Here is a 17,323-nt window from a genome sequence, read left to right as displayed (position 1 = left end):
TCCTGGTGGTAGAATGTGAGTATACAAGAAAAGATAAAGATAAAAAGGGAATGCTTTAAAGAGTGGTCTTTATGCCGCAATGCAGATAACTGGAAAAAATATAAGGCGGCTAAGAAAGAGACAAAAGTTACTGTAAGTGAAGCAAGAACAAGAGCATATGAGGGTCTCTACCAGTCTTTGAGCACGAAAGAAGGAGAAAAATGTATATATAGAATCGCAAAGAGCCGAGAAAGAAGAACGAGAGATTTGAATCAGGTTAAGTGCATAAAGGATAAGGATGGAGAGGTGTTGGCTCAAGAGGAGAAGATTAATGAAAGGTGGAAGAGCTACTTCTACGAGTTATTTAATGAGGGACAGAAGACTCTTCCGAGCCTTGGTCGATTATGCACAAGGGAAGAAGATCAAAACTTTGACTACTATCGAAGGATTCGAGACTTCGAGGTAAAAGAGGCTCTAAAGCAGATGAAAAATGGCAGTGCAGTAGGACTTGATAATATCCCGATTGAGGTTTGGAAGGGTCTTGGAGAAAAAGGCATCAACTGGTTAACCAAGCTTTTTAATGAGATTTTAAGGTCAAAGAAGATGCCTGATGAGTGGAGAAAGAGCACATTGGTACCTATCTACAAGAATAAGGGGGATATACAAAGTTGCGAAAACTATAGAGGGATTAAGCTTATGAGTCATACTATGAAGTTATGGGAAAGGGTAATAGAACGGAGGTTGAGAAAAGAGACACAAGTAACAGAGAACCAATTTGGATTTATGCCGGGCAGATCTACCACTGAAGCGATATACCTATTAAGAAGGATGATGGAGAGGTATCGTAGTAATAAAAGGGATCTACATATGGTGTTTATTGATTTGGAAAAAGCGTATGATAGGGTACCAAGGGAGGTTTTATGGAAGGTTTTAGAAAAGAGGAGAGTAAGGATCGCATATATTCGGGCAATTAAAGACATGTATGATGGGGCCACAACTAGTGTGAAGACTCAAGGTGGTGTGACAGAGGAATTTCCTATTGGTATAGGTTTACACCAGGGATCATCCTTAAGTCCATACCTTTTCACATTAGTCGTGGAAGTACTCACAGAGCACATCCAAGAGCCTGTGCCATGGTGCATGCTTTTTGCCGATGATATCGTCCTTATGGGAGAGTCAAGGGAAGATTTAAATAAGAAGTTGGAGTTATGGAGAGAAGCTCTAGAAGTGTATGGTCTGCGCATAAGCCGTAGCAAGACGGAATATATGGAATGTAAGTTCAGTCTGAGAAGGGAAAACCCCAATATAGAGGTGAAGATTGGAGAAAACATCCTACGAAAAGTTAAAAGTTTTAAGTATCTTGGGTGCATCATACAGGATAATGGAGAGATTGAACAGGATGTAAATCATAGGATCCAAGCAGGTTGGTTAAAATGGCAGAGTGCATCTGGTTTTATATGCGACAAAAAAGTGCATTTAAAACTTAAAGGTAAATTCTATCGCACCGTTATAAGACCGACTATGCTGTATGGTACGGAGTGTTGGGCGGCTAAAGGGGAGCACGAACATAAGCTGAGTGTGGCAGAGATGAAGATGTTGAGATGGATGAGTGGTCATACGCGATTGGATAAAATAAGGAATGAAGATATAAGGGAGAGAGTTGGAGTAGCACCCATTGTGGAAAAGATTGTTGAATCGCGTCTCAGGTGGTTTGGACATGTGAGAAGAAGACCGATAGAACATCCAGTCAGGAGGGTGGATGAGATGGAAGATGGATAAAGGGCGAAAGGCAGAGGAAGACCTAAGAAGACCATCCATGAGGTGGTCAAACGAGATCTACATGTAAACGGTCTCTCTGTAGACATGATACATGACAGAGCACAATGGCGTCGTTTGATTCATGTAGCCAACCCCACTTAGTGGGACAAGGCTTTGTTGTTGTTGTATTCATACCAAAAAAAAAAACATTAACATTGTGGATGCCGTCTAGTGGGGATTAGAACCTCCCCTTGAATAGAGAGCACATTCTATGATAGTCATGTTAAATACATATTAATATTAGAAAAAAGGACAAATAAGTTTCTGACTCTTTTTTCTGTGGATATTTTCGTTTTTGACCATTAAAAAATACTTTTAAGTCTCTGATGTCCTTAAAAGTTGGACGGATCAGTCCCTCCGTCCAAATGCCTCCGTCAGACCCAACGAAAAAGTCTGACGTGGCTCCCGTAATGTTTGTCACGCAAACACGTGGGTCACGCGTACGCGTTGCCTGACAGACTTCCCTCTCACACGTACGCGTCGCTATGAATTCAGCAAATCCTCATTTCTTCTTGAATTCTCCACTTTGCATGTTTTTTTTTTCATTTCTTTCAAGTCATTCTTACTTTCAAAATTTTAAATAACTCAAACAAACATATCAATACATCGAATGGAAAAAAAATAAATTAAATTTAGCAATTTAATAGCCTAGAAAGCATGTTTTCAATCATTAAGCACACTTAGGAGAAATTCACAAAAGTTTATTTTTCTCCCATTCGATGCTTTGGTATATTTGTTTGAGTGATTTAAAGTTTTGAAGGCAAAAATGGCTTGATAGCAAGTGTGCTTAAAGATTGAAAACATGCTTTTTAAGCTATTAAATTGCTAAATTTAATTTACTTTTCTCTCATTCGATGCCTTGATATGTTTGTTTGAGTGATTTAAAGTTTTGAAGGCAAGAATGGCTTGAAAGAAATGAAAAAAAACATGCAAAGTAGAGAATTCATGAAGAAATGAAAATTTGCTGAATTCATGGCGACACGCGTGACAAGCATTACGGGACGTCAGACTTTTCTGTTGGGTTTGACGGAGGCATTTGGACGGAAGGACTGATCCGTCCAACTTTTAAGGACATTAGAGACTTAAAAATATTTTTCAATAATTAAGAACAAAAATGTTTACGAAAAAAAAGGTCAAGACCTATTTGTCATTTTCTCCTAATATTATGGATCCAACAACAATACTAAGATACAAATATATAGATTTTTATTTATTCTTTCTTAGATTTTATTATCCAATATGTTTTGTATGTTGGCGTGATATATATGTTCTATAACTAGAACCCCATCTATAAATTGTCCATATTTGATGATATTTGTTCCACAAAATTTGTATCATATTCTCATATGAAAACATCAGCGCACAATAATATATTTGAAACAATCGTAAGCACCAATATAAGGTTGCAAGTTGCATCCCCTAGAATTTTAATTGTATTTGTAAGTTTTTTTTTGTATATTTATTCTTCTTAAATTATTTTATTGTAGTTAAATACGTACATCCATACATACGTGCATACATGGGTTAATTATTATTGGGTAAAAATTTAGGTGCAGGTAATTTTATATGATGTTGATAATTAAGAGTCATTATATAATAATTTAGTCAAATTTATTAAATTATTTAATAACTTTCAACTATCAACTTCATATAAAATTAACTTAAGTTTTCACCTTATTATTAATACAGTAAACTTTTATGAAGACTTATCAATATATGAATTACTGAAAGACTTATCAATATATTAATTATTGAAACACTATATAATAATAATAATAATAATAGTTTTTTACAATTAAAAAAATAATGTTTTAATATTTTATAAGTTAAAACAATTTTTTTAAAGTTTTATTTTTTATTTTTCTGTCGTTGGTTAATAGACTACTGCATACACAAAGTAAAATTCAAACTAAACTGACCACTTGATTAACCTAAGTTTATTATATTTTTTTTAACTTAACTCGTTCGTACATACATACATATATATATGTTGAGAATTACATGTAGAGAAGAAGTTGAAAGCAGAGACAAACACACCTAAGTATAGAAGACATAACTAGCGGCCACATCCAATCATCTCATCAACAATCAATATTAACCAACTCTTTATTTTTTTCACAAAAAATGTTGGCCCCTAAAATTATCTTGGGTTTTGCTAGGAAAGCAACATACTCACATTTGATTGGATTGAAATTTTGTGAGCTAGAGCAGGTGTTGTTGGTGTAATAGACTCAAATGAGAACAAAGAGAAACTGCAATGAAAGTGGTAGTAATTGATTATAGAACAATTAGTATATTACATTATGTGTGTAGAGACTATATCTTTTATACTCTCACAAGGCATGCAAGTCATGCACTCTCACTAACAAACTCCCGTAAAAACTCCAAATATATCCGTTATAGAACTCTCTCTCTCTCTCTCTCTCTCTCTCTCTCTCTCTCTCTCTCTCTCTCTCTCTCTCTCTCTCTCTCAACGACTAGGAGATATTCCTATAGCCCCCCGCAAACTAAGTGGGTTCTTGAAGACACATGCAGTTTGTCTCGGAAGTGTTCAAAGCTAATTAAGGACAGGGGCTTCGTCAAGATGTCTGCTACCTGAGACGAAGTTGGGATATGAACCACATATAGCTGCTTACTCGTGACTCTGTCCCGAACTAGATGAAAATCAACCTCGAAGTGCTTCGACCGATTGTGAAGAACCGGATTTGCGTCAGTATAACAGCACCTAAATTATCGCAAAATATCGTAAGAGGCGCTGCAGAAGTGACACGAAGTTGTTGGAGCAACTTTTGCAGCCACATTATTTCTGAGTGGGTGTGTGCGAGCGACCGAAACTCCGCCTCAATGGATGACCGACTCACAGTGGATTGTTTCTGGCTTGACCATGACACCAATTCGAACCAACATAGACACAAAATCCACTGGTGGAGCGCCAATAGTCAAGGTCATTCGCCCAATCGCTATCTGAAAAAACCAGTATACGAAAATAAGTATTTGGTGTGAATAATAGGCCATGAGTGGCACACCCAAAAAGATATCTTAGTATGTGCTTTGTGGCAACCCAATGACTTTGGAGAGGTTTTTGCATAAACTGGCTAACACGGTTCACAGAGAAAGTTATCTCTGGATGTGTGAGAGTGGCGTATTGGAGACTCCCTATTATAGAACGGTAAAGGGTGGATTCTCAAAGAGGTCATTCCCTTTAGAAGTCAACTTTTTAGAACTGAGCATGGATGTAGGGACAGATTTAGCTTTATTCAACCCCGCTCTTTGCAAGAGATTAGTTATATATTTGGCCTGTGACACATGAAGAGTGTTTTTAGAGGGATACGTGACTTCCAACCCCAAGAAGTAGTGTAAAAGGCCAAAGTCTTTGAGGAAAAATATAGAGTTTAGTTGTTGCACCAAATCTGCAATCTCATCATCATTAGATCCTGTAATAATAATATCATCCACATAAACTAATATAAAAATGCTTGATATAGGAGTAAAGCGGGTAAAGAGAGAAACATATGATCTAATGTTAGTAAAACCATATTTGAAAAGGGTAGAGCTCAGGGTAAAGAACCAAGCGTGTGGCGCTTGTTTGAGATCATATAATGCCTTGTGAAGCCTGCAAACGGAGTTGGAATTAGTGTTATTAAAACCTGGAGGTTAGTTCATAAAGACAAGCTCGTGTAATTCTCCATTGAGAAATGCATTGTTGAAATCATACTGTCGAAGTAACTATCTTTTTGAAAGAGCAATGCTTAAAACCACCCATATTGTAGAGGGTTTGATTATGGGACTAAAAATTTGATCATAATCCACGCCTTCAGCTTGACAGAACCCCTTTACCACTAATCGTGCTTTATATTTGATGATGGAATTATCAGGGGCTGCTTAATGGTAAATACCCACTTATAGCCGATAATAGTTGCTTGTGGTGGTGGTTCCACAAGTATCCAGGTATTATTTTTTACCAACGCATCATACTCATTCTGCATGGCTCTAGCCCAATGAGGACTTGACAAGGCTTGTTTTATTTTCTTTGGGATCTCTTATGTAAGGTCTAAAAAGGTGTTGTGATAATGTTTTTGTGGTAAGGTATCTGTTTTTGACCGTGTGGTCATCGGGTGAGTATTGAGTGATGAGGGGTGAGTGGGGAGTGTGGTGGTGAAAAGGGAAGAGCAATCTCTATAGCTCCAACAGGAATAGTACCAGGGGTTGAAGGATGTAGTGAGGAGGATATAGGATTAATATGCACGGGAGTGACGGGTCCAGGGGAAAGTGTAGATGTAAGTGTGAAAGCGTGATAACATGTATAGGCAGAGGGTTAACAGAGGGTGATGAATTAGAATATAATGGAAAAAAAGAAAGAGGGTGTTAAATAATAGTTGACGGTGGAGAAGGAGAACCAAGTTTTTGTAGAAAAAGAGTAGGATAAGGGAAAGAACCTTTATCAAAGAGGACATTCCTTGCAATATATATCTTGCCACTAGGAGATAGGCACTTGAATCCTTTGTGTTGGGGTGCATACCCAATAAAAACATATTTCTCAGACCAGTAGTCAAGTTTGTGTTTATTATATGGTCTAAGATTCGGATAGCAAGCACAACCAAGGATTCGAAGCATAGAGTAATTTGGTTTGATCCCATGAAGAAGTTCATATGGAGACTTGTGGTGAAGAGTAGGAGAGGGTAGGCAGTTGATAAGAAAGGTTGTTTTGAGGAAGGAGTCTTCCCAATATTCAAGAGGTAGTGAAGCAATGGCTAAGAGAGCAAGACCAATTTCAGTGATATGTCGATGCTTGCGCTCAACAACTCTATTTTGTTGATGTGTGTATGGACAAGCAAAATGGTGAATGATGCCATTAGTTTGTAGATGTTATTTGAACTGGTGTGAGATAAGTTCTCGTCCATGATCCGATTGAATGGCTTTTAGTTTGAGTCCAATTTGGCGTTCCATGAGTGTTTGGTATTGAACAAAACAATTATAAACTTGTGCTTTAGAGGAAAAGAGATATAAACACGTATAGCGTGTAAAGAAATCAACAAAGCTCACATAATATTTGAAACCCAAGCGGGACAAATAAGGGATTGGTCCCCAGACATCTATATGAACTAATTCCAAAAAAAATTATACAATATATCAAAAGATGGAAAAGGTAAGGAATGCATTTTTGCTAACATACAAGCATCACATAAACCATTGTTAGGTATGGAATTATTAGAGGTAGGCAAATTACAATGTTGAAGCACAATTTTTATAATATTAGAAGACGGATACCCAAGTCTACGATACCACAATGAGTAGGTGTTGGCGAGGGAAGCTAACAAAGAGTTAGGAACTACAGGGGAGGGTAAAGAGCCAGGGATCCGTATATCTTGAAAAACATAAATGCCATGCCTAAGAAGTCCTTGGAGTAGTATTTCCTTGGATCCCTGTGATTTGACAATGCAATAAAATGGGTGAAATAAAAAAAGACATTATTATCAAGACAAAACTTAGAGACACTAATAAGATTCTTAGCAATTTTAGGTGCATGCAATATATCCTTTAATTGAAAAGTTCTTTTAGAGGGAAGATGTTCAAGAATGGAATTACCAATCGATTTAATGGGAACACCATTACCATTGGCAATAAACAATTGGTCATGGCATGTATATTCTGAAGAAGAGATTAGGCTCCTAGCATCAGATGTGAGATGATGGGACGCGCCTGTGTCATGGTGCCATCTTGAATCAACGGCGATGGATGGCGTTGCAAGGTATGATTGAGGTTTATGGAATGAGGATGGTGGTGGTGGTGGGTAAGTGGTTGATCGATTCTAAGTTTGAGATGAAGATGCACCATGAAAATTTTGATTGAATCAATAGTAGCAAGAAAGCACAGTATGTCCAAAATGGTTGCATAATTGGCATTGCATGTGAGAACCTTGTTGCCAATTTGATCTTCCGCCTCACCAAGAATAGCTACCACGGCCTCGGTAAGTTTGATATCCTTGAGAATATGATGGTTGAGTGGGTAAGGTAGATTGAACAAGGCTTGCTTGAGCATCTCCGAAATGTAGGTTCTTGTATTTTTCAAGAAGACTCTCATGAGTAATTATAGATGCTTCGGCCTCCCCTACGGTGAAGGCATCGGGTTTCGATGTAACCAGGATGATGTATGAAGTGTATTCCTCAGGAAGGCCAGCACACAAAGCATCAATGTGTTCTTCATTAGTGAGATTGCAGCCAATGGCACAAAGAGAGTCTACCAAATTTTTTTATCTTGGCAATGTAGTCAGAGACAGAGAGATTGTTTTTTTTTTTTTTTGAGTCTATAGTTGAGCCTTGTATTGCTTGATCTTTGTGCGTGTTGAGGCAGCAAAATATTCTTGAAGCTTGCTCCAAACTTCATGAGCGAATTGGCAATCCACCATGCGACTTTTGAAGGACTCGTCAATGGAAGAAAGAAACCAAGAAACTAGAGAGTAATCAATAGTATGTCATTTGGTGTATGCAGCGGAGATAGTGCCTCAGCGGAATCAAATTGTGCAGGGACTTTTTCAGCAAAGAGGTGATCTTGGAACTTTTGCCCATGAATTGTAAACAAAGCTAATTGTTGCCATGTGATGAAATTCTTTTCATTAAGTTTATCTTGTAAGGGTACAAGAGCACCTTTTGTGGTTGAGAATGTGACAAGAGCCATGAGAAAAAGAAGAATGAATGAAAGAAAGAAAGATCTCCTGAATCAGTGACCTAGCTCGATGATACCATGTTGGTGTAATGGACTCAAATGAGAACAAAGAGAAACTGCAATGAGAGTGATAGCAATTGATTATAGAACAATTAGTATATTACATGATGTGTGCAGAGACTATATCTTTTATACTCTCCCAAGGTATGCAAGTCATGCACTCTCACTAACAAACTCACGTAACAAACTCCAAATATACCGTTATAGAACTCTCTCTCTCTCTCTCTCTCAACGACTAGTAGATATTCCTATAAACGTCAATGGTGACGGCGATATGCTATGCATATAGTTATTGAGTTACAAGCATAGGGAAGAAGGCACAGCGGAGATGGCAACAATGGTGCCTGTAATGAACATGAGGCCCGGTGGCAAATATCTTGGCTCTTTCACCATACGAGTCTTGATGTTATTGCCTTGGTTTTCTGCGATGACGTAATGTTAAGGAGACAATAAAAAATTAATCCAAACAGTCTTAGTTTGTCTTATTTAGTATTTATTATAATTCTAGCAATAATTAATGAATACTAAATAAAGTAAATTTGGACTTTTTTTAGCTAATTTTTTTATTATCAAAATACATACAATATACATACTTGATGTTTCTTTTCAACTTGCTTTACCATTGCATGTCTATTAATTGTCGAATAAAAAATACTATTTATATACATAAAATCGATCGTCAAATTAATCAATGTATATTTGTTTTGTAGACATTTCTAAGGGTTTTAAATTTTACAAACATAATATTAGTATATATGGTCTCTTTATGAGGAATTATATAATTTATAATTTTTGGTTAGGTTGGATCTCAATGCACCATTTTTACTGATCTTTTTTACATGAACTACTTCAAAATTCTCTACTGAAGAAACTATTGGTAATTAAGTTGAAATTTTGCAATAATAATTCTTCTCCTAAGTTCTAGACTAGCTAGCTAAGGTGGATGCTACGATACTAAATTAAATTGCATTATTTTTCCTTATTTGCACCACTAGAATATTTCATATTATCGACAGATTTTAGCGACAGTTTTTATTTTTAACAACGGTTATTAATATTAGTGACGGTAAAAATTTGTCACTAACAATTTTAAAATCTGTCACTAATTAATTAATTAATTTCAAGAGACTTTGTTTTGTGGAATTTATTGGGTTACTCCAATAATTGCTTCTTTAATTAATTATTTTTCCAGCTTAGTGCTATTCTACTAGACACTCAAAATCTAAAGGCATCTACAACGGTAAAAGATGAAGAGGCAGTGCAGTTGCTATTGGTTGGGTCAGCCAAAAATTACAGATATACCCTTTATTATCAATGTGAGGTTCATGTCTCTCTTTCAGGTGAAAATTCCAAATTACAGATATTATTATCAAGTTTATGCAATTAAATTTTTTTTTTCTTTTGTTGGTTGCATATATAAAGTGATGCAAGACCATAAGGCTGGTTCTTTTGTTGAAGTTCTAACACATAACAACGGAAAGCCTCCTAAGGAAGGTAAAAATATCATTATCATACACCACAAATCAAACACCACATCCTATTTTATCTTAAGCAATATTTTTATGAAATTTTTTTTGGAAAAGTCTAGGGCCAGTAATTTTGTTAAATTTTGGCCAACATGTAATCAGTAAAGAAAAGTGAGCTATTGGATGAAATCTCACACCATTAAAACCATCATTGATGGCTATTTAATGGCTACAAATCACAAAAGTTGCTGGCCCGTAGCATTCCTCATTTTTTTTATGGATTAATGATAAAAAAAATAGTCCTTAAAATTATACATAAATCGATATAGTCTTCAAAAAAGATTCAATACCTTTATTTTGAAAGAGTCTAGCAGTGAAAACAATACAAATATCCAACACAAGAATAATATGGAAGCATTCACAACACAATATGGCAGCAACTATAACAAGCAAATATAGCAAGTAAAGCAATAACAATAACACATCGAGATTTTAACGTGGAAAACCCTCTCAATGTGAGAGGTAAAAACTACGAGTCGTCCAGACCAATGAAATAGCTCCACTATAATCAAATGAGGTACAAGAATGAAGAATAAAATGAGAGGAACACGCAGTTCAAATTTCAAACCGATCCAACGGTGAACAAATGAGAAACTATCATTTGAAATTTACTGCTTTATATAAAAACAAAAATTTTATTTTTTCTCTTTTCTCTCACTTGGTAGCTACACTCTCTCTCTCAAATTAATCCCAAAATTTAAATAGAATTGTGACACTAAAGTGTAAAAATACACCCAAAAAATTAAATTTGGACCTCGCAAAAGAAAAAAAGAAAAACAACATATTTTTGGGTCTAAGAGATGCTAATATGAGTCAAATTATTTTTATTAATTTTTTTTTACGTGTGACTATTAGCTCCTACCGTGTAAAGTAAAATCTGTGACATATAATATTCTTAACATGTCATATGATACTTAATTGACTCATATTTAGGTATATAATTTTGGGAGACCGGAAGTAGTAATTAGCAGCAGTAGTGAGTGGCCGATGATAAAGAATAAAGGATAAAATATATATTTTATCTCTAAAATTTAGTAAAAATTTTAAAAATATTCTAAGTTTTATTTTATTTTAATTTTGTCTTAAAAGTTTTCGATTTGCATTAAATATATTCTCGACGGCTAAATTTTTAAAATAAATTAAGACCAATCTAATAATAATACATTAAAATTATGTTTGATTTGCTTGTATTGAAGGTTGTTCTTATGAAATTGTTGTTGAACCGGTTTTAAATTTTTTGAAAAATTAGCCGTCAAGATATATTTGATGCAAATAAAAAACTTTTGAAACAAAATTAAAATAAAATAAAATTTAAAAATATTTTTAAAATTTTTGTCAAATTTTGGGGATAAAAAACATATTTTATCCAAGAATAAAATTGTGATGTTAAAAGGAAGAATAATGAAAAAGTAAGAAGAGATAAAAATATAATTTTAAAAAACAGTCTAATATAAAAAGAAAAATAGTTGGTTTTCTATGGTTAAACAAACCGGTTAATTAAAACAAGAAATGAAGAAATGCATTATCTCTTATATGTATGTATCCAATAAAATTATATATACGACCATTATAAAAGGATATAACGACGCTACCCAAAAAAAAAAAAAAATGAAGAGTGAAGAGTGAAGACTAAAGAGTAGAATACATAAAGTTTGTTTGAGTGAGTTTCTAGAAAAAGATTTTTTTTTAGTTATCTTTTTTTAAAAGATCTTATAAAAAAGTAGTGATAATTTTATGTTTGGATATCTCATGCAAAAAGATCTTTTTATCTATCAATTATGTTTGGGTATAATAATATAAAAGTACTTTTTTGTTTATTTATTACATAAAAAACATCTTTTTTTTAAAGAAAAAAGATCTTTTAAAAAAATGTAAATTAAAAAGATATTTTCTTTATTTTTCTAGTACTTTTACTTTTACTACTAGAAATTTGCCAAACAAACTAAAAAATAAAAAAAAATCTTTTTTTATTAAAAAAATATCTTTTTTTATCAAAATAATAGCGCCCAAACAAATACATAACCTATTTGTTAATAAGATACAATTTGTCAATAGAACTTCTAAATAATTCAATTTGATAATTGATAAATATAGTTATGAAAAACCAGTATATATATATATATATATGATTGGGACGTGTTACTGAATAATGGAATAAAGCAGCTAAGCAACATTAACAACATTAGCGAATAACAAAACTGTTTTGATAAAACCAAATAGAAATAATTGAGAGACAACGACGCCTATCATTAATATTCGTGAGGTGGATTATATAGTTATTTATTGGTATATTTTATATTATTTATTGGATGTAATCTTATTTGAACCATTATTGAATACTTTCATAATCTTTCAACAAGAATTAAAATCATAGCGTCATATGTTGGGGATTATCCAATATATATATATTGTTTTAATTTCAATTTATTTGTCATAAAATTATTTATTTTAAAATTTAGATTGATAGATAGAATTACATAAACGATATATATATTTTCAGAATGTTTTTTTTAATACAAAAAATTCTGTCGGGCTTGAAATATAAATTTTGTCACGGGTTTTGTTTTATTTTTTTATTTTACTTTTTTTTAAATACATTCTTTTTTTAGTACATGTATTATAAAATAATTTATCTCAAATTAACAAATAAAATTAATTAGATAAATAATTATATTTCTAATGTTATTTATTGATATCAATTTATAATTTATAATTATATTATAACCAGAAGCAAGTTAAGGATGGCAAGGTGAATTTTATTAAGGCAGAAGATAACTCAAAAGAAGAGAAGGCAGTTAAAGATTAGCTCAAGAAATAGTTTTCTGTTTATAAATAAGGATTATATATATAATTTATTTATACTCACAATATCTTAAAATTAAATTGTTCCTGTCCGGCTTAATAAGAGTCGGAGATCCATTCTACAAACTACTGACTCAACGGATTTTCGACTCGTGCACAAAGATGATCTGCGCGTCATTTTATTCTTCAAAAAATACTTGAATAGTTAGCAGAAATTTTTAAACGGACAGGCCCAATTCAGAGGACCTACCCGAGTACAAGGTATAAATGGAGAGGGACCTATCCCTCTTTAGAGATACGTCATTTTTACCCTAATTAACCGCCACATCGTACGGACGCTTACTTTAACATTAAAGTGTCTTTGCAGGTGACCTCATCCGCCGATCCACCGACAATCAGCACAATACCTCTTTATAAAATTCGGGTTCAGGTCCAGATACCACCTTCATTCAACTTGTTACTCACAATCCGACATCTATTCGATCCACCACTCTAGCGAACAACTGAACATAAATTAATTTTATATAACAACCTGTTTTAATTTACTCAAAACACATGAATGCTATATGTATAACTCTTATTAATCATTTTTTAGTATTAAATTTTTTGCTTTTTACACTATACTTTCCTTTTTTTTCAAGATTTTTGTGAATTCTTGCCGTGAAGCATGGAGACATGGAGAATAGAAAGAAATGACATATATTCTGACCCATTGTTATCCTTAATAACCAAAACATGCATATATTTCATCTTAGAATAATGAAAATGAAAATAAAATGAAAAATTTTGTCAATATCTCCAAGCTAACAATTTTAGGATTATTTTGCACTGATTTTGCCAATATTCTAATTTTTCAATTTCTTTATTTATCATCATCTTCACCAAACACTGGTCCTCTTTCTTGGTGGGATACCACCTCTCTAAGTCACATGCATGAATATTTTGTGGGCAATGCAAATGCAGACAATCAGTTCAGTAAAACTATTTTCTATAATTATGTTATATGTACACTAAAATTAACTATTAAAATTTATTATTATATATATTAAAAATAAATTAAATTATATATATAAATATATTATTGATTAATTTTAGTGTACGAATAATATTTTTATTTTTTATATATTATTAGATATAATGATTTTTTATAGATAACATAAACCTTTAATTGGTTGGTTCAATAATTTTGAAAGAACCAAAGAAATATATAAAATTAAATAAAAATAAAAAATTAATGCAAGCTCAGTCCTCAAGATCAGATCAAGAGTAAAGAGTACTCAAATGTGAGTAGATGACAGATATGTAAATATATATCATAGATGCCTCCAGAAACAGAATTATTAAGCATGTGTTGTGTGACACTATCTTTCTTGTCCACATTATGTGCATTATTTCAACCCTAGCTGTAACTAATTCACACATACACCACCTTATATAGGCCCCACAATATAAGTGAGAAAGAAATGTATATTTATTTTTATACATTTTAGTAATAAAAAGAATATAATAAATATTGTTTCTCTAAATTGTATTAGGTGTACTTATTCTTTTCCAATAATATAACAATCTAATTATTATCCATTAATTATTAGCATATGGGAATTTCTTAAGTGAATAGTACAATTGAAAGAAGAATAAAGATTATAACTAAATAATATAAAAGATTATATATTATACATATATTTTTTTTTTCATTATCTTCGTCATAGCATAATTCTTTGAAGGTTTTTAGGTTTGAATTTGTTAAAAACTATCTATCAGTAGTGGATAAATCACAACAATATAACTTATCATAGGAAATATTTCTCAAATTTAATAAATATCTTGAGTGTAATTTTATGGTAAATAGTATATTTTGACCTAAATAATAAAGCCGTTAGTATAGAATCCATCTCAACTTTTTTCTTTTTTACAAAAAAAATTACAAAAAAATCTTCACCAATCTTATATAAATAAAAAATTACGTACAATTATTTTTCTGTGAAGTTATTTAAGAATTGTTAAATAATTTGATAAATATAACTAAATTATCGTCTAACAATTTTTAAATATCAACTTCACATAAAAATAATTACACGTAAATTTTTATAGTAGAAATTCATGTGCAGTCAACTTCACGTAAAACTAATAACTGAAAGTCATTAGATAAAAATTTAGTCAAATCAGTCAAACTATTTAACGACTTTCTGACTGAGTTTTCACATATTGCATTATCACCGTCTTCAAAGTTGTCTTCTTTCTCCAACCCTATTTTGGATGATGACATCATCATACCGTTATGCTGACATATACATGTTCATCAATAATCACTCTTCTTCAATTCTTCATTGTTATTCAACTTTCCAAGCATAGATAAACAAGCAAAACTCAGAAGAAGAAACATTACTACTAACACTATTCAATCCCTCCAACATTGATGATGATCCAGCAGAACTACCTGTGTTACTTGATAACGGAGTAGAAGACGGAGACGAAGACGATAACGGCGACGGCGACGGCGAAGACGATGAAAGTGACGATGATTTTGATGATGATAACAAAACTGGCTTGAATATGAACAATGCATGCTTCAAACCATGATTGAAGAGCCAATCATGAACATCCCAATATACTTCCACTCTCATCTTGTTCATATGAACTCGTTCATTCCCTCTGAATTTCCATTGCAAGTGCTTCACATGAATCACTAAGTGCCCATCAAATCTTATCTCCAATTCTGGTTGATGATGATGATGATTATGCTGAACAACTCCATTGTTGTTATTGTTATCTCCTCCACCATTGTTGCTGCTTCCTTTGATGTTATTGTTCTTGCATTCAATTGAGATCTCATGGCATCTACCTGTATGTTGCACCCAAATTCAATACAATAATTAAATAATATTCGCATAAAATTAAAAAAGTAAAAATTAAAGATACAGTAAAAAATAAATTTAATTAAAAAATAAATTTTTTAAATTTTAATCCAAATCTTAAAAAATAAAAGATAGTTTTATAATAAAAAATAATTATTGATAATTAATTAAAAATTTGTTTTTTATATTTATTTTTAACAAAAAGGAAGTGATTTGATGGACAAAATTATATCTTAAATGCTTTAATTAACAAAATTTCTACCCAAAAAAGGTTTAGCCTAAGAGATTTGTTTAGAGATAAAAATACAGAACTTAAAATAAAAGTAGAAATTCACGTGCAGTTAACTTCACATGAAGTTGATAACTATGAAAATTTAGTTAAATCAATCAAATTATTTAACCGCGATTATCAACTTCACGTAAAGTTAACTGCACCTGAGTTTTCGTCTAAAATAAATGACTATTGTTACACGAATATATATCAACAAATTTTGAAGAATCTGAGAATCATAGAACCTACCCTTTTCATGAAACTTTGCTCTAGTTGAGAACTTCTTCTTCCCAAATATATGCTCCTTCTTTGAAACTAAAATGGGATCAATTAGCGAAGGTCTGCACCTTGTTCTTCTATAAGCTTCTTTCTTCATATCACCAAGAAGAAGAACAACCTCTTGATCACAAACCACAGCAACATAGTAATCCGAACTCGGTTCCGTTTCACCATGGAACTTTGCATTCTTAAGATCCCAAAATATCTCAATATCTTTATTACTACTTGTGTCTTCAATGACCAAGCGCTTCGATCCTTGTTTTCTCCAAAAGTACCATGGTTTCAACTCAACCTTGCAGCTATAATCAGTTTGTCCCTCGGACCCTGGCACGGACACGGACAAGCCGTGAAGCATCAAGTTTTTGCACCATGTGATGCTGATCAGTCGACACTGATCAGCAACTTTGGTTCTGTATACGGACATGAAAATACTCTGACCTGATCGGGTCAGAGCAGTTTCATGTCCGTTACTAGTACTTTGTAAAGAAGGAGATGGAGAAAAGCAAGCGGGGATACTAATTGCATCTTGCATTGTTGTTCCTCTTATTTTTGCAAGGAATTAATTAAAAAAATTGGAAAAGAAAGAAGAAGAAGGAGGGAAAAATAATAATGGGTTTAATAATTAAGAAGATGGGAAATGAGATGAGAATGGTGAATTTTAAGATGAAAGAAAGTGAAGAGAGATCTTAGTGACAAGCTGTACGAAAGCTATGTGCCGCCAGAGGTGTGTCCTTGAAAGCATTAATGGAGGTTTTTTGTTTTTGGAAAAATAATAAAAAAAAATTTATATGTATTTGCAATTTGCCAAACTGGCATATGCACTGGCAGTGACTAGTGACGATGAGTAAGTGAGGAACGACCCTATTATATATATATATATATATATGTTAATATATATTATTAAAGGGAAACTACGAGGAGTCAATGAAATATTTATACAGTGTATACAATAGAGATTTGGGGAGTATTAGAGATATAATTATTAGTGTTACTTTTTTTTATCAGCTGAAATTTTTGGGATGAGTGGTATCATGACATAGTATTAGAACCTTAGATCCGAAAGGTCAAGA

At 32.8% G+C, this 17,323-nt stretch overlaps 1 protein-coding gene across 1 annotated transcript; it reads right to left on the bottom strand.

Moving 5' to 3' along the window:
• Window positions 1-14,875: 14,875 nt before the first annotated feature.
• On the bottom strand, window positions 14,876-17,118 carry LOC112736301 (uncharacterized). Its single transcript, XM_025785690.3, has 2 exons — window positions 16,224-17,118; window positions 14,876-15,690 (listed from the first exon to the last, which is right to left on the bottom strand). Exons 1-2 carry the CDS (start codon window positions 16,783-16,785, stop codon window positions 15,179-15,181), a joined length of 1,074 nt encoding a protein of 357 aa, XP_025641475.1. The 5' UTR covers window positions 16,786-17,118; the 3' UTR covers window positions 14,876-15,178.
• Between the last annotated feature and the right edge of the window lie 205 nt (window positions 17,119-17,323).

This window comes from Arachis hypogaea, chromosome 13 (assembly GCF_003086295.3).
Source record: "Arachis hypogaea cultivar Tifrunner chromosome 13, arahy.Tifrunner.gnm2.J5K5, whole genome shotgun sequence".
In the NCBI taxonomy this organism is placed as follows: domain Eukaryota; kingdom Viridiplantae; phylum Streptophyta; class Magnoliopsida; order Fabales; family Fabaceae; genus Arachis; species Arachis hypogaea.
The sequence above is the reverse complement of the archived record's forward strand: the minus strand, read 5'-3'. Positions and strand labels throughout refer to the sequence as shown.

Coding starts and splice junctions, on each gene's coding strand:
- LOC112736301 (XM_025785690.3), bottom strand. CDS start 16,785: ATGCAAGATGCAATTAGTATCCCCGCTTGCTTTTCTCCATCTCCTTCT. Junction 15,691..16,223: donor AGCAAAGTTTCATGAAAAGG/GTAGGTTCTATG, acceptor TGCAACATACAG/GTAGATGCCATGAGATCTCA.